This window comes from Embiotoca jacksoni, unplaced genomic scaffold (assembly GCF_022577435.1).
Source record: "Embiotoca jacksoni isolate LCO1_2020_lvr unplaced genomic scaffold, fEmbJac1.0.p SCAF_22, whole genome shotgun sequence".
Taxonomy (NCBI): Eukaryota; Metazoa; Chordata; class Actinopteri; family Embiotocidae; genus Embiotoca; species Embiotoca jacksoni.
The window spans coordinates 706,348-729,956 of NW_027185363.1; the positions used below are offsets into that span (position 1 = coordinate 706,348).

The 23,609-nt window shown below is 38.8% G+C and overlaps 3 protein-coding genes across 3 annotated transcripts; all 3 read left to right on the top strand.

Annotated features, from left to right (window-relative positions):
* Nucleotides 1-3,215: 3,215 nt before the first annotated feature.
* On the top strand, nt 3,216-13,622 carry nmnat3 (nicotinamide nucleotide adenylyltransferase 3). The gene is made up of 5 exons (XM_069157052.1): nt 3,216-3,305; nt 5,374-5,520; nt 7,489-7,672; nt 9,839-9,915; nt 12,858-13,622. The coding sequence occupies exons 2-5, from the start codon at nt 5,409-5,411 to the stop codon at nt 13,271-13,273; spliced, it is 789 nt and encodes a 262-aa protein (XP_069013153.1). The 5' UTR covers nt 3,216-3,305; nt 5,374-5,408; the 3' UTR covers nt 13,274-13,622.
* A 1,486-nt stretch (nt 13,623-15,108) lies between these two features.
* rbp1.1 (retinol binding protein 1, cellular, tandem duplicate 1) lies at nt 15,109-18,892 on the top strand. Its single transcript, XM_069157055.1, has 4 exons — nt 15,109-15,349; nt 15,684-15,862; nt 16,525-16,626; nt 18,378-18,892. Exons 1-4 carry the CDS (start codon nt 15,277-15,279, stop codon nt 18,426-18,428), a joined length of 405 nt encoding a protein of 134 aa, XP_069013156.1. The 5' UTR covers nt 15,109-15,276; the 3' UTR covers nt 18,429-18,892.
* Nucleotides 18,893-20,466: 1,574 nt separating this feature from the next.
* LOC138202790 (retinol-binding protein 2-like) lies at nt 20,467-22,932 on the top strand. The gene is made up of 4 exons (XM_069157053.1): nt 20,467-20,580; nt 20,897-21,075; nt 22,480-22,581; nt 22,762-22,932. The coding sequence occupies exons 1-4, from the start codon at nt 20,508-20,510 to the stop codon at nt 22,813-22,815; spliced, it is 408 nt and encodes a 135-aa protein (XP_069013154.1). The 5' UTR covers nt 20,467-20,507; the 3' UTR covers nt 22,816-22,932.
* The last annotated feature ends 677 nt before the right edge of the window (nt 22,933-23,609 follow it).

The following is a 23,609-nucleotide window of genomic DNA, read 5'->3' on the forward strand; positions in this document are numbered from 1 at the left end:
AAATATGTTAAATATACATACAAAAAAAAAAATCTGTATTTATATATAGTGGAAATCGAATTACTTTTCACAACGTTTTTACACTCTAATGGTTATTAAGGGCTTTAAAATAGATTTATCCTAAGATTGACAAATTATGTAATTTTATGTTGAAGAACAACATAATTAATCTCAGCTAATATTTGGCAAACTTGACATAGCTGTTTAGTAAGAAATGGGATGTTGGGAGGATATGTCTGAGATGAGTATGAATGTATATATATATTAATGTTGGTGTTAAGAGGAGAAAGGATTGATGATGACAGCCCAGAAGCAAGCTGCTACAACCAATAATTTTCTACCAGCAGCTCTATTGCCACCTAATACATCATAATACAAATATAAGATCACAGTCGATCAGACTAACTGGTTTGTCAGGTGCCACATTTGTTGATGTCCTGCTGCTGACCATTTAGGTATATAGATTAAACTTCAACTATGGGCCCTTATTAGTATTTCTGCCCTTCTTAGTATATTACATTTGGGAAACGTTGAAAAAAAAAAAGTGTAACTTTGATTATGAGGAGTAATCTCAACCGTAGGTTTTTGCATTTTCTCTACCGCTCTGCTCCTTTTATAATCGAATGAAGCAGCTGCTACAGTGTACAGCTGTATCCTCCTAACAAGAGCCTCTGAACAGCACAGCTATACTCCCCCTCACAGATTTGAGTCTTTCAGTTTTCACCCTGTGGCGGATTCACTGGTTTTCATAGCGGCCACATGTTCTTCAATTATTCCCCTGTGCCTCTCCTTCTGCAGGGTGTGGGTGTGTGTTCTGGGGATTAGCGAGAGGGGCAGACCTCAAGTGAGTTAAGAGGATAACAAAGATAGAACACATACGCAGACAACAAATACATGGAGGACCACATTTACATGTACATGGATTTACTTACACACATACTCCCTGCTGGTTGTTTCCACGGGTAATGGCAGCTAAATTACAGCAGAGTAGTGACAGGGGGAATGATGGTGTAGTGATCAGATTGTCCTTCTATTTGTGGCTAAGCCATCAGGTCAGCAATTATTCATGACAGGGAACAGGAGTAATTCACTCTGGTAATACTAAAGTACTGCTCATTACATTATTGACAGACACACATTTTATTGTTAATGTGTCTCACAAAGTAGGCTGGATTGAATTGGTCGCCTCTTTGACTTTTTACTTTGTCCAGCATCCACAGGACTCCTCAACAAGCCTAAACAAATTTATGATAAATTATTCAGGTCTTTATGACTGCTAAATTATTCATCTTACTGAAAATATCTTTTCTTACATGACTGGCTCCTCGCTGTGATAACAACTTTACTTTTGATAATATCGATGATAATTCAATCCATTTGTGTGAACATGGTTGTCTGAAACTTCCCTCTGCTGACAGAAGGACAGTGATTGATTTGAACTGAAAAGGCATCTGAAACTAGTTCGTTGCTGGGTTTAACATTGACATTACCATTATTTAGTATATTATGACATTAGTGAAAATAGATTTTAAAAAATGGTTTATGCATCCACAAAAAGCATGCATGCATGTGCAATTCCTATAGCTATAACTGTCCTTATTAGGAATAGGTTACTCTGTTTTCTGGTGAAATATGCCGTTGGTTTGTGAAATGTCATGGTACTTATATGAATGCTCATTTCTTTTGAAGTTATTCTTGTCCCTCCAGAAAAAAAAAACAGATTTATTGAAAAAGCCATGTGCTGTACAACCATTTTTGTAGTTAGTCGCAGGTTGTTCTACAGACAGTCAATTAGTGTTCAACAAAGCTTCCCCTTTCATCTGACAGGCAGTTTACAACAGTGGAATGAAAGGTCACCAGGAGCACACAAGTGTTTGATGCTGCGCCGCTGTAAAGGTCAGTTTATGATTGTACAGTAGTCATTTTTTTCTGGGAAGATGCTGTCATCACCTATCGAGGTAATAAACTAAAACTGAGTACAACAAAATAATGCTGCTGTCAAAGGTGGAGCTAATGCATGTAAGGTTGTCAGGCATCACTACCGTGTGAAAATTAGTGGTTACTTGTACGTGAGCCTTTCTATTTTAATGCTCCCTTATGCTGCCACTCTACTGTATTTCAAAGGGAAATATTGTACTTTCTTCTTCACTGTATTTATTTTACAGGTTTTGTTGCTTTTCAGATGAAGATTTGACACGATGCATTATATAACAAGCTTTTAAAATAAAACACATTGTTGAAGATTAAACCAATGTTTTTCGTGTTCTGATGTCTGCAGTGTGCAGTCCGGATCATATTTCAGATGGCTATTAGTTGTTAACAGCTCCAACAAGTAGTGGTTTTTTTTCATCTAAACTTCTAGCATGGTTTCATTACAATAAATCTTCAAATAATCAAATATCTCAGTAAAAATCAAACATCAGAGGAAAAAGTCCACAAACTGAAAATTAATTTGTGAATGTTATTTTTTTTTCTTCCTTTTTTCTCTTTTCCCAGTAATCACCTTATACCCCCTCAGATGTATCTGCTGTCCCTGAATATAAAACTGGATATAAAGTAGTTCAAACTAGCTCCACCTGCAGCAGCTACAACAGTAACATGCTGCTTGCACACTGAAGCTTTATGACGAATGATATCGTGATGTCATATATAATAATATATATATAATAATAATAATATAATATATAATCACCTCTGGCAAAATCCATCACACAACAATAACACTGTTGCCTGTGTTCTTGGTTGTTTGTATATAATATATATAGATATATACTGTACTGTATATACTGTATATCCTGTGCATTTTATATTTTATATTTTTACTGCTATTTTACCGCTATTTTATTGCTTTCTATTATTCTATTATTATCTATTGCTTCCTGTATGCTGCTGTAGCAAAAAAAAATTCCCTTCGGGGATTAATAAACTACCTAACCTAATATATCAGTCAGATGGACCAAACCAGTACTTTTACTGTGATAACAATTTTCTTAAGTAGAATTTTACATGCGCCACTTTTAATTGTAATGGAGAATTTTTACATATTTCTGTATTGTTAGTTTTACAGAAGTGACAGGAGGGAATATTTCCTCCGCCACTGGTGAATTTACGAAGACTTCCCAACAGCTAGGATTATGTGCTTCAGCACCATGGAGAGCTCCGTCGCTTCACGCTTAATAGTCTACCACCAGGGGTCACACTTGAGCCAGGCCTTCCCTGCGGAACCATCAAGCAACAGCTCCGAAAAACGGGGGGAGTGGAATAAGTGTGACACACTGACCAAACACCAACAATGTGATAAGAAGGTAACGAAATGAATTATCACCCCAACCTTTAAATCTCGTGTGTTTTGTCACGTAACTGTTTGAATGTGCAACTTCTGTGTCTTACCTAGACATTCATTTCATGACTTGGCTGTCGCGGTGCACCCAGTTTAGCCCGCTAATCTAATCAATGTTAGCTGCCTGCTCAATGTCAAGGCAGACTGCGTCAGTCTACAAAACGGTGTTGGTGTGTTTTTTTTTAATGAAATGTTAACAGTTGTCAAAATAACGTCAACTCACATGTGCACTGGGCCAGATGCATATAGACCAGAGCTGTATGGTGGAAGAGAGATACCGCCTGCCAAATGGGATTTACAATTAATATTGTTGGAGATAATAGGTGCAGGTGTACGAGTAGGGATGGGGGGGGTGGTTGTGAAGGGGACAGATGTTTGTTTTTCAGTCAAGAAGAAGGTGTTGACTCACTTATCTTGGCCTTTAAAGCCAGGCAGAGTCCACAGTGTCCACATCCAGACTATAACTTCAATACAGTGAGAAGCCTATTTAAAACCACTTTCTTGGGTGAGCTTCCTCTTCAGCTATTCTTTTGCAGCCCTGTTGTGCAATCATTTGTCCAAAAATATAAATCCCTTTAATTACCATGAAGCCGCTGACGTTAACTTGTTATCTGGGTATGTACAGTACACTGTTGTTTCGGTTAACGCTCCAGAACTGCTAACCAAAAAGATTTTGAACTTTTGTCATAGAGGACTAAAGGTACCAGAAAATATTCACACTTAAGATAGTGGAATCGGATCATTTCGGCATCGTTTCATTAAAAAAATAAAAGGCTCAAAATGATAAATCAGTCGTAGAAATAGTTGGTGATTCATTTCTGTCGTTAAACTACTCGATTAAGCGTTGCAGTCCCGGCCTGCTTATGTCTAAGGCGAGCACAAAAACCTGAACATCTGTGAAGGTTCAAGGTACTTAGTCCTCCTGGTTCAGTCTAACAGGGTTTTTTTTCGAAGGCCACTGGACTTGTTTGAGTTTCTTGAGGACATTTCACATCTCATGTGAAAGACTAAAAAGAAGGTAATCAAATGAATAAAATTCCTACCTTTTAAACATTGTGTTTCATAGTATAACCGTATAAGAGAGCAACTTTTCTGTTTTACGCACATATTAATTTAATGACCTTACTGTCTTGTCAGAAGTAATAAAAGAGGTCAAAAGTCATCAAGACACTCAAGCAAATCTAGTTGCGCTTATAAACTGATATCAAAAGCCTGAAGGGTTGGTTTTTTTTTTTTCTTTTTTCAATGAGCCCCACAGTTGGGCAAAGGCCGAAATGCAAAATCCAGAGGAAATCCTCGGATCAGTTAAAAAAAAAACAGAGTAATTAAAAGTTTGGATCCAGTTAACCAGTTATGTAACTTTGTAGAAGGTTTGGAAATCGGTTAGTTTAGAGTGAAATGAAATGCTCGCTGGACGCCTGCCAAAGTTGGTGGTAGAATTAAGCTGAGAAGTAGCTGGTGTTAATTTCCCTCTTGGCTCTTCTCACACACACACACACACACACAAACAGACAGACAGACACACACACACACACACACACACAAACATGGACAAATACAACAAACCAACAGGGTTGCAGCTGGTCCCCTCCTCTGGTGTCCAACTCCTGCAAAATGCTGCCACCATTATTGTTGCCAATGTTTCTAAGTGCATTTGGTGTCCTGATGATAAATAGGCAGAGAATGGGAACACCATGAGGTTGCCTTTGTCTGGGGTCACGGGGGCTCCTTCCTCCCACTCATACAGTGTAAGTTGCTTTGGGATAAAAAAACAAAAAAAAACAAATGACAAATAAGTTAAGGTTAATGCAATTAAGGCAAGCTTCTGCAAAATGTTCCAACCCAGCAGGTATAACAGCTTATAAGTGCATTGTGTGTTTTAAATACATAAAATCTCTCGCACATATCCCCTCGAACATTCTGGAGGAGGACTTTCTCTCTCCATCCTTCCTTCCACAATTTTTTTTTCATCTTTGTGTCTCGTCGTCTCACCCACAGGATGTATATAACACCTCCCTCTGCTCTCCTCCCAGGTTCTTTGGCCACAGTGTGAGAGGGTAAAACAAAGATGGCCAGCCACCGCATTCCTCTCATCCTGTTGGCCTGTGGCTCATTTAATCCAATCACCAACCAACACATGAGGCTTTTTGAACTGGCCAGAGACTATATGCACAGCACAGGTCAGGTCATCGACATCTGATCGTTCCTGTGTTTTGTTAAACTTGGATAACCCTTAGTATCAGAGCAGCTCATCTATGAAGTCTGCTGATCAATAGTCTTTACTCTAAACACTGAATAAATTAAATGACTGCGTTTTATGAAATGTGATGTTTCTACAGATGATTACAAGCCAACTCTGCAGCTCTACGGAGCTTTTTAAAGCAGCTCATTGTTTTTCTTTTATGGCCCACAAATCTCTTGATTGATTCAGTCTCATCAACCTCATTTCTGGCAGCAGCAGCAGCAAACAAACCCTGATACACCTGCCTACGACTTGTCCAGCGCTGTATCGCAGACATGCAAAGTTAAACGCGAGCTGAAGAAGAAAGTTGAACGCCTGACAAGCTAAAGATGCAGATATTTGTGCTATTAGCTGGTTGAACACAAAGGAATTTGCCATAAATTCCAAGTGAATGCTTATACTGCTCATTTTCTGCTTTTTGCTTCATGTTTGTCATGGAAAATGTATAAGACACTAACCAGGCTGATTTTTTTTTCTTCAGCTTTTAGCGGCTGTCTTCTGTCCCCTTGTGGCCAAAACAAAACATCAATTGATGCAACTTTTATCACTCCACATTGTTGTCTTTTTACTAGTCAGCGATGAGGAATCATAAATGCTGGAAAATGCTAATATATGCCAGTCCCTATGATGCTGCTGAGACCTTTGTACGGAACAAAACTCAGTGACTCTGGGCTTTGTGTCCCGACATGTGCTGCCATGCAGTCCTAGTGTCAGCAGACATGGTCTCCTTATATAAACACAGGACATTTACGTGCAAAAAGCTGCTCTGAGTACGAGCGCAGGTCGAGTCACATGGTCGTAACGACATCACCATACCATAAGAATTATAATGGTCCGGAGTCAACTTTCTTATTCTAAGATGCTTTAAGAATCTGTGCTCAGTGTATAGCATTTAAGCATGCTGGAACATTAATGCTCTCACAGTTTCCCTTTGACCAAATTTGAGATAACTTTAATACATCTCCAGAACAGAAATCTGACTGTTGGACAAAGCTACGTTCAAAGTTCCTGTTTCATTTTGCTAATATATTGGAGTCAAAGAATTTTACCGATGGGATTTTGGATATATCTCTATATATATCACTCCATAAACCAGAACTGTCAACATCCATAAAAAGAAAATCTGTTTTCGCCATGTTTTTAGGATGAAAATGTTATATAAATCAGGCTATAAATGATACATGAACAAATCCGTGCTATAAAAACCTTCAGAATATAGATGGGAATAAAACTCAAAAGTTTGATGTATCTAAGTGCTACTGAAATGGAGGTTTCTGGCTCAGAGTAAGAAAAAAAATCCTTTAAAGATATGTCCTCTAAAATGTATTTTCTCACACTATTAGCCAGAAATCTCCACTTTAGTTGGACCAAACTTTACAGTTTTATGTCCATCTATATTCTGAAGATTCTTACTGCATGGTGTGTTTAAAGATCATTAGGTTGCCTGATTTATAAAACAATTAATACATGCTAATTTTTGCTGAATTTAGAAGATTTTATATATGCAAATAAACAAAATGGGGTAAAATACACAACTAAATGTCTATTTTGGACGTTTTCCAATCCAAAATCTACAAATTAATAATGATTTTGCCTATTATGTCACACCTAAACTATTTTTTGAAACCAAGAATAACATATTTTGAGTCTGATTTCCCCCACCAAAATATGAATTCTCAAACTTAGTCAAACTTTATAACACAGTAGAAGCTTTTAAGTAATTGTATAGTTTGATCTTTGTTGTCATGAGCAAGTACCTTCATGGCCTGTAAAAGATTGATTGTAGTATTTGTCCCTAACTGTGAAACCTGACAATGCCTTAATTTGACTTAATCTGTTGAATCATATTCTATTTCTGTATCAGCTGCCATGACCCAGAAAAACGGTATTAATCTTCTCCCTTCAGGCCAGTACCGGGTGGTGGGCGGCATCGTGTCTCCAGTGAGTGACGGATATGGAAAGCAAGGCCTGGTACTGGCTAAGCATCGCATTGCTATGGCAAAGCTGGCACTTCAGAGCTCCAACTGGGTCACAGTTGATGAATGGGAGACCCAGCAGCCAGACTGGACAGAGACCGTGGTCACTATGAGGTATAAAACTTGTTTACTCCAAGACCAGGTTTAAAATACCCACGTTGGAAATCTGAGCTCCTCAGGATGTAAAGTGGAAAACATGCAAGAAACTGAAGGGATTGTTTTTTTTGCTTTTAAAAACTTCTGCCACTAATTCCCTGGCCATTTACCATTCAACCCTCTGAACCCCAAACAGTTTCTGTGCATTTTTTATCTCCTGTCCCATTTAGACTGCACTCATTTTTCACTGCACCAGCAAGTCTTGCACCACTATGTAAACAGTACAATCATGGCTAGAAGTAGGCAGAACTCAAATATGTCTTTTGTGCAGTATAACACAGTTATAATCTCAGTTGTCATAAAAAAAAAAGTTGAATTTATTATTCAATTTATTAATTATTGATAATAAAGTATTAAAGATCCACATGCCATCCACACACCATACATATTACATTTAACATTTTTACAACCAATGATGTGACTGAATTTTTGTCACATCATTAAAAGGATTCCCAGCTGTGCTGAGGAGCGCAGAATTTTAGATTTTGTTTTATATTCTCTGGATTATGCAAATGGTTTATTTTTTTAACACATTTTGAATGGGATTTGTGGAATTAAGTTGTTTTGAGAAGTATGTCTATTTTAAACTTTGATTTGGTTAGTATTCATGAAGGAAGTGTTCAGTGCACATCTTTAGTTCAAGGATTGTCAAAAATGTGAATACCCAATGAATTCTGTTTTTACAGTTTCTGGCTGATAAATGGTATAATTGTAGCAATTTTTGTAAATAAAACATGCCTTACAAACCCGCCGAGAGGTTGTGGCGTTCAGGGGGTTGATATAGAGTGTTTTAGTGGTAAATACGTTTGGACATTTGCATCACATAAATTTCATTTTTGCAGAGTACAGAGAAATTGCTGTTGCTTTGAGTGCTCAAACCTTGTGAGATTACATTTTGTGTGCGCCTAGTCAAAGTGTTTGGATCTTATAACTCCTGCCATGGGAATACCGTGCTACACTTAAAGATTTCCCCTGTAGGTTTAACACAATCTGAGCCCTAAATTACTGTGTTGAAAACCATCCCCAATTTTCATGGCACGTCGTGTCATGGAAGGTCCTCTAACGAAAGATCATGATAAATAAGATGGATAAGATCATCCTAGTTTTACAGTCACAGCAGACTTCACAGGGATTTTACTCTCCTTTACTGCCTCTCTGCCACCCTCTCATTTTGCCAAATTCAACCATTTACGTAACAGAGTGTTACCAAGTTGCCTGCACCTAAATTGTAGGTTTTAGTCTCCCGGCAGTCGCCAAACCACACTGGACCTGTATCAGGTCTGGGTTTTTTGGGGGGTGAAATTGGGGGTATGGGCTGTTAAATTCATTGGGCAGGTGGGAACGGTGCAGTGGCCGAAGGCTGCCTGGTATATGAATTTAAAGAGAGGCAGCCAAAGGTGCTACATCCTGAGCAACAAGAGGCGGGAGTGACTGCGTATAGGCTCAATCATTATCAGAGGCTTACTGGGCAGACATATGACAATTGTTTGACCTTAGGGAAGCATGTAATTGAGAAATGATTCATGTACACATGACATACATACAATATGTCATGTGTACGTGTGCATATTTTGCTCACTTTAGAAGGGTCTCTCCCGCTTCCATAGTTTGTATCCTTCTCCTTCTTGCATTATATTTCAGCTCCATCTTTTCTGCTCCCCATTCCTCATTAATCCCCTCATGAGCCGACATCCGATCCCACACCCCTCCTCTTAGCTGGTCTTCTGTAAGCCGTGTTTGCGCAACACGGGTGCTGATCATGGCATGTGATCTGCGAGCGGGCCAGCACACCATCTCACTCCCCAAAACACACACACACACATATTCACATAAACTTTAAGAAGCTTTACTTGAAAACAGTGAAGTTTTTCATTCCTCTTTTTTCCTGTGTGAGTCATAGCTTTTACTCTTTTTTTGATTCAGTTTAGTTTATAAAGCTTAATTGGAATTATGTTTAGGTAACATTGAATGACACAATATAAAGTTACTGAATACGAATTAACTTTGAATGAATAGTACTTACATTCATAAAAACTAAAGAAGGAAAATTCTGTGTATTACGATGTTAATGTAAAAAAAGTGAAATGTCAGTTCTTCTTTTTTTTTTCTTTGGTTGTTGGGCAGGTATCATTATGAGCGTTTTCTGAAAGAGTACGAGCAGAGCACGGAAACGCACAGCGGAGCCGGTGGAAACACCACAAGTGAGAATCTCTTACTGTTGGGAATGATTTTAGAACCCCTTTGACCACTGACTGGTTTTGAAGCACTCTACACTTTTAAATCTACACTTTTAATTTGCAACACATTTGCTGCACATTTTGGGAAGGCAGCACTGAATTGCATCTGTTACTTTGTTCCAAATTGTAATGTCTTAATAAGGAGTACCATAAATGATTATTGTCATTATCAATTTATTATTTTCTCAATTAATTGATCAGTAATTTGGTCTTTAAAATGTCAGAAAAAGGCAAAAAAAATGCCAACCAGTGTTTTCTAAAGCCGAAGAAGTAGCTCTAGTCTTAAAAAGTATTTGTTGGATTGGCATGAACCGGTAACGCACCAAAGCATGCAATACACTGCTTCAGTCCTCTTGGGGAGGGGAGGGGGAGGGGGGTGTTGTTGTTTAGCATGTTGACATACACTAACATTAGCACTGCTGCTGAAAAAGCTCTTGACTCCTTTTGATATTAGCTTTATTTGATTTTTATCGATGTCTGTAACAGGGAATTGATTTACATTAATCACACACAATGCACCTGTGCTTAACATGTGCAAAGTAAGAGCCAATAGTGCTCTGTGGTCATGACCAACACTTGTTAAAGAGTATTAGGGATCATTTTAATGCTTCTTTGTGTGTGTGTGTGTGTGTGTGTGTGTGTGCGTGTGCGTGCGTGTGTGAAATGCTCAAGGGACAGAAAAACATACAATTACATAGCTATAGCATGTGTGAGATGAATGGTTGTTATATAACTGAAAGATGGCCAATCAGTTTTCATAGATAATCTATTACTTATCAAAATCCCTTACACTTTTTGGATCCTACTACTTTTCAACACGATATTTCATTAAGATGACTAATTCATTGAAGAACAGAGTAGTGGACAGGTAGACCACCGACATCTCAACCTGCTCGCTGAGTTGCTTTAGCCTACAGCCACATTCACAAGTAATTTGAGGTGTTATTCGATATTATAATGGGTTTTTTTGTGTGTACGATGACCAGCACGGCTGTTGAGTGCTGTGAATAGAGCACCTAACGACTTGGGGAAGTCTTGGTGACAGTATTGAGAGACAGCTGACTGGACGGAAGAGACCTCATCGGGGCTGTTATGGGTTGGCACCTTATAGCAGCTGCAGCCAGGGCTGCAAGCAGTCCCACTGCACCAAACCAAACTATGTATACAGAGAATACAATGACACTCCTACAGTCTGCGAGAGCAGGGGTGGAAGAAGCCTCACAGATGGATCACTAGGCTGCAGACGCTGGGTTGGGAATGACCAAGAGAATGATTAGCACATGAAACGAGGACAAGGTCTCACTGGAGGGAGGAAGGGAACTGCTGGTTTGTAGTTGTGGTTGGCTGAAGGTGACTGTAGCCAAGGACCTCAAAATACGTCAAGGGAGCAAAAAGTTCTTGTCAAAAGGTACCAGTACTTCCCAAGAAGTCATTCAAGTCAGCCGACTGAAGTCCAGCAGCAGGTACAAAGCCACAAATCGCAGGATATCAGCAGTACCCCAGGCACAGAGGACAGTGGTTCAAGCAGAGGAAGGATGTGAATGAGCCCCAACCTGGTAGTGAGAGGAGCTGTAGGGTTACAGCTAGAGTCAGGTGGCCCAGAGCACACGAAAACCAGGTTCGGCAGTCAATAAACATAGATTTGGTAGGGGTGTTGAAGAGATTGAAATGGACAGCAGTGACTAATTTAGAGAAATTAGAAGACTTTATTTACCAATATGGTGTTGATAGATTTGGGGTACTAGCTACAGCTACTTAAATCCAGAAGACAGAAGGAGAGAGGTAAGTTAAGAAAACAAGGCAGCTAAAGAAGCAATGGAGGAATGCATCTAAAAAGGGAAGACAGGGACTTGAGGTGTTGCAGCAAGAACTTAGAAATCGATTAGCAGTACTTAGGAGGCCGGAGCATTTAAGGAGAAAACGGCACGGCTTCCTTTTTTAGGGGTCTATTTAGCATTGTTAACAGGTTGTTTAATCAGGTAGAAAGTGGACAGCTAAAAGTATCAAGGGAAGAGCTTAAGGATTGCTTCAGAGAATAGTACACAGGAGAAGACAGAGAGATGAGCCTCCCATCAAATGTGCCGGGGGTAGGTGGGGATCCAACCTGTCTTCTATGTTCAGCGTTAGGAATAGTTTTTTTTAGTTTTTTTTACATTTAATTTGCCTGTTCCAGACTCCAAATTTTCCCTTTCTTCTTTTTTTTTTTTTTTTATATATATTCACATCTACAATTCAAAAATCGTGCTCCTTAACAGTGTGAGCAATCTTTGAGGAGACAGTTCACTTGTGTATTAATGGACTGTTTTGGAGCATGATTGTGGACAAGCCAGTAGGCAAACACTTACTGGACTATTCCCACAAATTCAAAATCAACACCACTTGAGGGCTATGTCACTCCTGGCCATCAGAATTGCTCAGAAAAAGACACCGAATGAGGATTTCGGTATCCGTGATTGATTAAATGGCCAGATCCAAATAATTTGAAGGAAATCCCTGATGCCAGAAATCAATATTGTACAGGTGACCGATGAGTGAAGACAAAACAAAGAATTCAGGGGTTGAGGTAAACCTTTTGTTAGTTTTGTGAGGTGTCTTTTTTTTTTTTTTTTTTACATCAACAAGCATCATTAACTAACTTAAAGCAGAATTATTTATCGTGCGCATTTATGTCTCTGGTCAGAGTGGATCATAATGACTAGTAGCTCTGGTCCCTGATTGCGTGTCAGCTCTTATCTTAGCTTTAAGCTTCAAAATGTTGGAAATCACAGCCTGTTCTATATGGAGTAAATGTGTATGTTGGTTTTGTCACACGTTTCATTTTGGCCTTTTATATTCAAAGATTGCCTGGTTAGCATAGAAGTAAGCAGTCTTACTTTGTTACTGTATTATTTTGTGGCTCTCTTCAGGTCCACCGCCCCACCTGAAGCTTCTATGCGGAGCTGATTTCCTAGACACCTTCAAGATCCCGGGCTTGTGGCAGGACGACCACGTGGAGGAGTTGGTCGGGCATTTCGGCCTCGTCTGCGTCAGTCGAGGAAGGCTGCAGCCAGAGCGGGCGGTGCACGAGTCGGACATGCTGTCCCGCCACGGGCGAAACATTTTCCTGCTGAGGGAGTGGGTGATGAATGAGGTGAGCGCCACAGAGGTCCGACGGGCATTGAGACGAGGTCTGAGTGTGAAATACCTGATCCCAGACTCGGTGATAGAATACATTCACCAGCACAACCTCTACACGGAGGACAGCGAGAGGAGAAACAAGGGCTTGGCGCTGAGACCGCTCATCAAACAGCCACAACAGCCAGTAAAGAGTCTGGACGACTGATAGAGCTGAACATGGGAACACTTGAAGTGTGAATATACTCACCGATCAGGGGTTGGAGGATCTGGTTACTTCCACTTGACTGCTGTGTGGACGCAGTTTGCACAACCTGTAAGTCGACAAAGAGACACGTTTGGCCGAAATGTGTTTTCCATCCATCGCTTATTTTCAGGAGGGGGCATCTACTCCCGTGCTGTGATGTTCCCACATTGAGTGTTGCACATACTGAGCCTCATCTTTACACCGCAGTTTCATATACATTTGTTTGACAAAAGTTTTTCATCCTTTCTAGTTTTTACACATTGCTTATACTGAAACATAAACTGAAATAAAATCCTGTATATTTGAAGAAGTTTGCGTAACTAATGTTTTTTTGTTTTTTTTTTGCAGTTGTCAACACAAATCATATTATCTACACTGCAAACTTAGTGGTTTATTGACAACATTTGACATTTATTTATATATATTATATTTGACATTTATAATGATACTACACATTTTTTCATGGATGGGACCATAATCCTAAAAATCCTATAAACCATCCTTGTGCCTGGTGTTTTTTGTCTCTTTACTGAGACAAAGAGGCTTTCAACGTTTGACAATAACATATAGTGGAAAATACAAACTAAAACACTAGAAAGCTGAATCATATGAAGAGGAAATTGACAAAAAAAATCTATTAAGAGCACAGGCAAGGTAAAAAGTATCAAAAACACCCAATAAAGAATTGTTTTAAATGGCAAGATGTCAACAGCAAGATACATTTCCTGGCAATTTCATTTCTTAGCTTGAATGCTGTTTAAAACCCTTTTTCACAAAAAAATTTTGATACTGGTGGAGAAATACTGAATCTGATCGTTTATTTTTGTAAGCCGTATGTCTAAAAAGTCAACAATCAGCATATAGAGTATCAACCATCCGCACGTGTTCATTGTATATTGTACATTCAGGCTACCAAGTTTTTAATGTTGTAGAATGTTATCCGTCCTTTCTTTCATTTCCTCTCACATGGATATCATTGTTGGTGTCCCTTCTCTGCAGCCGCCTCACAAAAGCAATTCATTCTGGCTTTACTCAGTTTCTCCATTATCATCCACACACTGTGTCTGTGAGGCCTGTAGCTTTTCCACCAAAAGATTTAAAGTAATCCTGACAGTTGCTCAGCTACAGGAGGTGTTTTCTCTCTGAGGCCAATAGCTGAAAGCACAACTGTGCTACTGATACTAACTGGCGTCCTTTGAAAAACGGCGTGCGTGCGTGCGTGCGTGCGTGCATGCGTGTGTGTTTGCCTGTTTTCAAGGCTTTAAGACAGTGGGTTGGCAGCAGCAGCCCCAAAAGAGAGATTATTAAATTAATTTAGTTATTTAAGCAAGACAAAAGATGTGACAGGCATATGTTCAACATGTAATTGTTGCAGTTGGATGTTTTTAAACTCCGGTGATCCAGCTGTTGTACTGTGAATACTATCCTCACTATATCTTCCATTCAGACATTTTTAATAGACCTGTGTGATTTTTTTTTAAATTCTATTAGACTGATTGTTGATGGCCCTGCACTCTGATCAAATTGAAACAGGCCTCAGAATCACCCTGCAGGCACAAATCTGCCCCACGTGACCTTACATATAAGTGGGCCTGTGTCCATTTATAAAGATAGTGTATTCATCCTAATCCCACCTCGGCAAGTAAGCATTTTCCAACATAAAGCACACAAGTGTGTTCACATTATGTATGCGTGCCGCATGTTCCCATCAGGCAATGGGTAGCCCGGGGAAAGGGTTGTGAAGATTAGGAGGTTACGTGGGGTTGAGCATGGGAGGGAAGAGGGAGGTGCGAGTGCCAATTTCAACTAAAAGGAATTAAACCTGCCAAGTAATCCGACTAAAGGGAGTTTGGTTCAAATTGGGGACTTTTGGCAGGTTTTTCTGCACTCCAGCAAAAGCAGCCGTCCAAAGCAGACCTCCTCATTTACTGGAAGTAAGAGAAACCAGCAGAGAAACAGCCAACATGCCAAGTGATCTGAACGGATACTGGAAAATGATTTCCAATGACAACTTCGAGGAGTACATGAAGGCTCTCGGTGAGTTTGTAGCGGAGGAGAGTGAAAGTCGGGTCAGGTCTGGTAAAGGCATGAGACGGAACACCATCTCGGTTAGATCACTAATATGTAACAGCAAAACTAACTTTATAAACGTGTAATTAAGGCCCAAATATTTTCACTTTTTGCATTCAACACAAATGTATCACTTTACCTCAAAATAAACAAGCTTGATTGCAAAATCTCACATACACCCTGCTGCATATAGGATTGCTTTAAAAATGAGCATATCCGTCTGTAATTGCACAAAAAAAAGTGACTGTTTTTCTCTGTTTCACATTCATTTATTTTTACCTCTCTTGGGGACCTATCACAGATGTAAATGTTGCCATCAGGAAAATTGTCAACTTGTTGAAGCCTGACAAGGAAATCACGCACGAAGGGGACCACATAGTGATCAAGACCCTAAGCACCTTCAAAAACTACAACATGGACTTCTATGTGGGCAAAGAGTTCGAGGAGGATCTGTCTGGAGTGGATGACAGGAAATGCATGGTGAGTGTTCGGACCACGTGTTTAGGGTGCATCATCTTTATTATAGTTGAGTAACATCGCTGCAGGTGTGGCATTAATATATATTCTATGGTTACAAATTCTGTGGGTGTATAAACTGACATTTCTTGCTGGAGACCCTCCAGTTCACAGTAAAACGAGTAGATAATGTGGTGAAATCAGTCATTTCATGCAAAACTTTCCTCCTGCTTGTAAAACTTCCCTCAGACTTTCTACACTCTTCTTGGTGTATTGATGTAATGAGGACCAATGTCAGATACAACTTGGAGAGGGCTGAAAGAGGCAGAGTCAAAGTTAACACGCACGTTTAATAAAATTTTATTTCTGAATACTAAATAGGATGAAAGATTTTCAGTGGTCCCCCCTTGAAAACCCTTTTTGGAATGCTCATAGGCTGATTATAGATAAGCTATAAGCTGTTCAGAGGGTGGCTAAGTGAGAAAGTCATGTGTGTTGGAACAGGATTTTATCAGAGTAATTATTTTGAGTGGGAACAAGTACAGCTGGGCCTTTCATACTACATGTGCCGAATATTTAGATCAAAATGTTTATTAGAGGAACTGCACATGTTGAAGAATAAATCCTTCCACTGATGCATCGTGATTAATGACTACACGTGTCTCTGTCTCCGTGACCCCGTACAGACCATGATCACCTGGGAGGGAGACAAGCTGGTGTGTGTGCAGAAGGGAGAGGTTGAAGGAAGAGGCTGGACCCACTGGGTGGAGGGAGATGAGCTTCATCTGGTAAGAAAACATCAGTTCCTGCCATGAATATAAATATACGCAATTTGGACACTTTAATTCAAATCCAAAATGCCCCTCAGCACTGTATGTGCAGTGCATTTATTTATATGTGTGACTCCCATTTGAATCAGCCCAATAACATGATGCGTGGACCCATGGAAAATGTATTTCTGAAATGTACAAGTATGTGGATATAACTAAATTACAACCAAATATATCACATTTCCACAACTACTGTAACTGGAATTTTTATACATATTTGTACTCAAATATTCACACCAGGTCTAGCAGAAGTGTCACGTCATTATCCTGACTTTGCACATCAAATTATTGCTTTAAATTGAACTTTAATAACTTTTTTAATGTCGCCTTATGTGGCCTGTAATGAAAGCATTTGCATGCAAAGATGCTTTAAAGTAATGGCTGGCATATTACCATTTTCATTAGCTCAGCATTATCAGATTTATTACTGCTATCAAAGCTAAGTAAAAAATAATCTGCCAAATTATTTGGTGCAAGTGATGCCAAAAGATGTTTTCAATCAGCAGCCTTGAAATTAGTGATTAGTGGGAAATTCCCAAGCGCATGTAGAGCATTAGGGACCTCTGGTGGCAGAAAAGGCATTGCAAGTTAGATGCTTTCTATTTTTTTTTTTTTTATTATTTTTCAGTGAAAACCACGTAAATTTGGTGAGTTATCAGACAAACAGAAGGATTTATTGTTCCTTGTGGGTTGAGAGAATTTACCTTCTTCTTGAGTTAAATAAACCACCCAAATTCAGTAAAATAAACCATCACTGCTTTCTGTATCACATGGTTGGACAGACCTCCTCACTGACGAGAAGGAAAAATCATTAAATGATGAAAGTGACATCTTTTTTTCCCTCTCTCTTACACCTTGTAACCTGAGTACATAATCCTATGACGATTTAACCTTAGATATTCCAAAAGTATGCTCTATTCTCAGCAAAACTAGTTTCAGATATGACACATCTTTAAAATGGAATCAGCTCCAAACAGCCCTCAAGCTGTTTGTTATTTTCCTTTTTGTTATCCGATTCTTTTTTTTAATTCTGACTCTTTTTTATTATTATTAACTCCCGTGTATGCGTTTGTATACAGGTTTTGTGTTTCTCTGATTAATGATTCTCTTGAAAAAGCTTGCCAGCAATTTTAATAGTCTAAAAAAATGAATTACCCCTACGCTGGAAAAAGTTTTTCGTAGCGTTTATGAAGAATTAGTATGTGGAAAATGTGTGAAAGTAGAGTAGACTAATATAAAATACCATAACTTAATTGAAATAGTGTTTATTAAAGCCTTGTTTTGTCTTTTTGTTTTGCACACCGTGGGACTGTGAGAAACAGTTTTTCGACCTATCTTTATGTCATATGGTGGATTGACATTAAAGTTGAAGTTGAAGTTAATGTTATGATACTCATCCAACTTTCTTTATTGATAGTTGATGCATTCTTAGCTCCTCCTTCCCTTAGTTACTGTTGCTAAGTAGGACAACTTTTTGTCTACACTTCTCATGGTTGTCCAATGTTCTCTTGCAGCATTAAAGGAAAGGAACAGGGCTTACTACAACTTAATAATGAAAGTAATTCCCCTTAAATCTACACAGGGTGTTTTCCTCTGCTTTGTTGTTCCCATTTGTCATCATTTACTTTCTCAGTCTTTTGCAGGTCAATTGAAAAAAAAGTACATTTTCCAATTAACCTGATTGTGCAATCGTGTTTTATTTGCTGCAGGAGCTGAGAGCTGCAGGAGTTGTTAGCAAGCAGGTCTTCAAGAAGAGCTAAACGGCCTCTTATGAAACAAGACGGTGCCCCCCAGCAGACACTGGCTCAGACCTACACATCAGACATGCCTTCATACATCCATGTTCCCATTATGGGATGTTACACACACAAATTAATGTTCCATGAAGACAGTTGCTGTACTTTGCCAAAGCCAATTCATATATTACACATATAGACAGCTTAGCATTTAATACCACAACATAGACTGATAGCAGGCTGATAAAGAAATGCACTGAAATTACTGGTAGGAAATGTATGGATGCAGTGAAGAGAACAATAAAAACAAGTTAGTTCTCTTAATGATTGTTGTGGATGGAAAATTATGAGTTTGGCTGGAAGCTTCTTTGTTCTTTGTTTGTCTCCAGAATGAGTATCGCATATGATGAATGTATATATCCCTCCCAATTCCTTCAAGATTGTGCCACTGAATCAATCAATCAATCAATAAATGAAACAGTTCTCAACCATGTTGTTTGTCTTTTTATGAGTGGTTAGACCTCCCAATATTTTACAACCCCATTTCCCAAAAAGTTGGGACCCTGTGTAAAATGTAAATAAAAACAGAAGCAGCTTAAAAAAAAAAAGTTGGGACAGGGTAAAAAAAAAGACACTAAACACCTAGTCGAACATCTCACAACTAATTAGGTTATTTGCGAACAGGTCAGTAACATCATTGCCGAAAACCAGTATTGGATGGCTGTTATCTTCAGGCCCTCAGGCTGCACTGCAATAAAAACTGATGCAAATCCGTAATGGAAATCACTGGATTGGCTCAGAAACACTTCCAAAAACCATTGTCTGTGGACACAATTCACCGCTGCATCCACAAATGCAGGTTAAAAACTCTACCATGCATGGTTACCATGGCTACCATGAACTGAACTGTTGTTACTGACTGAAGTTTGATGTCAAAAGCTCCTTTTTTGTGAAAAGATCTTGCTGGCAACGTGAAAAGGAATCCGGGGGCCTCTACTTGTGAATGAGCTGGACAGCTCAAGCCACACAGTGCTTCAAATCAGCTAATCTGACAGCTCACTTTGTGCATTGCCTTCACCAATAGGGTGTCTGACTCACTTTGCTGTTGCTGCTCACTCTGCTGCTCTGCCTCCTGCTGCTTCTTGTTCATTCAGAACCGGCCACCATCCCCTGCGTCTACCTGCAGGCTCTGTAATTTATGATTCCCCAGGGGGTACTTATCGATTTCTCCCTGCTCTTGCTGCTTTGGCTGGTTAAAAAATGATGCTCTCAGGGAGGGGTCAAAACAGAGTCTGACACCAGTGAGCTGCATTTACATTCATTGTGAATAAAGTGGTCCCACTAAATGTGTGGGTTGTCTGGCTGAAAATCACTCACTCAACTGTTTCTTTTTCTTTTAATGTTTTTTGAGTGGATCACAAATCCAAAATTGGAAATTCTGCTTCTGCTCTTATCGTTACTTTGATTTGATATTTGACATTTTCCTCCCATTCATCAACTCTTACCAATCTTAAATCTGAGTTTAATTGATTATAGCAGGAAAACATTGGGGGGAGGGGACATACTCATCTGTTTCTAACAATTCTGTAGAAACCACATTTGATAAATTGCATATCCATTTATTTCTAGTAAAGAATTGGAAACAAATAATGATTTGCATAACAGGCTTAACTTTGTTAACCTTTGTGTTCAAAGTTCAAACACTCTGGATAGGTTTTCGAGTTTGCCACAGAAAAAGATCAACACTGTTGGCACATGTTATAAAAGAGCTTCTCCTGTCTGTACATTGTACAACCACAATCGCTGCAGTGTGTATTTGCAAAAAGGTTGCATGGGAGAAAAAGAGTGATGATGGCGGTGCGTGTTTGTTCGGGCACCCACAAATATGCCCTTCGTAACTTTCCCCCAATGGCTACAGAAAGCCTGAGAGCAAAAGGGAAAAGATTCAATTGCCGCTGCCAATCCCCTTTAAGCAATACTCTTGTACCAATAGATCTCTGCCCTAATGCCCCCTGACTCATATAAAAGCACGAGGACACACTGCCCCTTCCTCCTCCTATCACTGTCTAAAGTCTACACACAACAGTGTCACCAGCTGCCAACATGCCTGCAGACTTCAGTGGAAAATGGATACTGGAAACAAATGATAAATTTGAGGAGTACATGAAAGTGTTGAGTAAGAAACCTTTTAATTCTGGAAAATTTATTTTTGGTCTGAAAAGTGTTTAAATAGTGTTAGATGAGGGTGAGCCATATTGGAGAAGCTGTACACCGTCTTAATAAAAACTGTAAATACAAAAATTATTCTTATTTTAAAATCAAACTTATCTTTACGGATTTTTGATTATGGGAAGAAATCAAGAACTAATTTCTGACAAATAATGCAAGTATCCTTTAAAACTATGCATAAAGGTCTGTGAAATGATCCACATGACATTATCTGTCCCTGTTAAAATAAAGACTGAGTAATCAATTCTCTTTTCTGCTGCCAGATATTGACTTTGCTACGAGGAAAATTGCCATCTCCCTGTCTCAGACCAAAGTGGTTACCCAAGATGGAGACACATTTGAGTTCAAAACGCTGAGCACCTTCAGGAATTATGACCTCGCCTTCACTGTAGGGGTGGAGTTTGACGAGTACACCAAGGGACTGGACAACAGAAACGTCAAGGTGGGTTGACCTCTCAGAAACCCACGTGACGAGAGTCAGTCACTTGTCTATGGTGTGAACAGGGTGTAATGACTGGCCTGTATCATGGGTGTTGAAAACAGACTGCAGCAGCCAACAATATCTGCCAGTGATAAAAAAAAAAAAAAAAAATCAACACATATCAATCAGCCATAACATTAAAAGCACTAAAGAGTAGAGTAAAATACAACAGCCCAGCAAAAAATCTTCCTCTCGTAAAGATTATAAACAGTTGTTCCTAAGTCTGATTCACTCATTTTGGATACTGTAATTAGTGTTGCTGTTGAACTGTTCAAGGTCTTTATACGGAGGGGTGTTCCTAATATTTTGTCAACCTAATTTAGTTAAATGGGAGGGATAAAATATTAGGTAGACCTCTCAGTATAATAAACCAGAACAGTTTAACGGCACTACAAATCACATTGAAATAAATCAAAACTTCTCTCAATCACATTAAATAACAACTGAACATTATAATCCTGATGAAATGAGGATTTATTGCTAGGCTGTTGTATTATACTCTATGTTTCACCTGCCAGTGGTTTCAATGTTGTGGCTGATCAGGAATGTTGCACTTTTTACATTGGATGCCGACAGCATACTTACGAGAGGAAGCGACGGAGGACATCTGAAACTAACGTCCTTGAAAAAAGAACTCTGTCTTGCATGTATTATCAGGCGTATACATTATGTTTGCACACTAATAAGTTATTAGCATTGAGGATATGAGGAATTTATTAATGTTGAAGTTTTTAAAAAAAAAAAATATTTTCCTTTTAAATACTTATAAGTACTGCCTTATTGAAAATAGTATCAATTGTATCTGCGTGAGTCTGGAATTGTATAAAAAATGGTAAATATGAATAAAAAAGTTTATCACAATGCAAAAAAGAGAAAAAAGGAGTCCTAAACACTCAGTTTATATGTTCAACCTCTCATGGTATAACTGGCATCTAGTGGCTGAATGTTTTCCCAGACTGTTGCACTAAAACACCAGTCAAATTGATTTATCTTTTTTAAACTGAATTAATGAATGACAATAATTCATTTAAACATATTGACAGCTTTAGCAGCAAAATTGGTAGTAATTTTGAATTTGCTGTGTTATTAGTAGGCTACATATTCAGTTCATGTTATTCAGACATCATATTACTTATTAGTGTCAATTTTTCCCTCTGACACGCTGCGCTGACTGGTACATACAAGATGCATAAAACAAGAGCAAATATAATCAGTTTACACTTCTTCAAACTAATTTCATAACCCTAATTCCATTAATCCTTAGGTTAGAAAAGCAGTCATGTTATTTTATCTGTCGAGGACATTCAGTCAAACCCACAATATGGAGTTAATTGTTTACTATGTGCACGATATGTTGTCCTGTAGAGTCTGGTGAAGTGGGATGAGGACAAGCTGGTGTGCACCCAGAAAGGCGAGAAGGTCAACCGTGGCTGGAAACACTGGATCGAAGGAGACAAACTCTATCTGGTGGGTGCACAGCACTGGTCTGGATAATTACATTCATGGTCGGACTTAGACAAATGTTTTGGATTAGTTTTAGGTATTCCACATCAGAATCTGATTGACAGTTTAAACACTCTTATTGCTCTTAATTATTTAATTGATCCCTCTGATAATTAACACCAACTGATTTGATTTCTTCTGCAGGAGCTGACATGTGAAGATGTAGTTTGTGTTCAGGTGTTCAAGAGGAAAGAGTAATATTTGTTTTTGTTATCATGTGCTCAGTTAACACGGTCAATGCTTGCTTCTCAATAAACTTTACACGCATTCCTAAATACGTTAACAGAATGAATGAATAAAGGTGCTTTAAGAATATACCATGGTGTCTTTGAATTTTATGTATTTGCAATTATAAACCAACTTTAAGTCCTGGTGTTCCTAATGCATCTAACGTTAGAATTAGTTGAGTGGTAGTAGTGCAGAATGAAGCCATAGTTTTCATATTGAAACACTTGTAATAAAAAAGAACAAACAACAAATTCCTTCGTAAGACAGGATAACAGCATGCACAAAGGACTGAACTGACTTTTAGAAGAGCAGAAAACAGTTTACAGGTTGTTTTATCAGTAACATGTTGCATTAGACGTATCCAAGCAATGCTAATGTAACCACTTGTTATAGTAATATGTGTTAAAAACCGATTAAACAGTTTACACCAAACTTTACACCTATACTTTCAGTTCAGTTATGGCCTGCCAATATTTGTGTTTAAATTTATCTGTAATCCAAGTGAAGAATCCACAGCATTCAAATCCACAGAGTAGTTTATCACTCCTCCACACCCAGCAGCAGCAGCCTGTTGTGTGTTATATGCTCACAAAACCAGAGCGTAACATTTTGTCAGTGACTACCAAACTAAAACACCACAAAACTAATGTTCTGAAGCAATAAAACTTCTACAGTGCTTGGTTTCGACACCTACCTGTACATGTGCCACAAACATGAGAACATGAGCTACTGTATGTTCAGTTTAAGCTCACACAGAAAAGAAA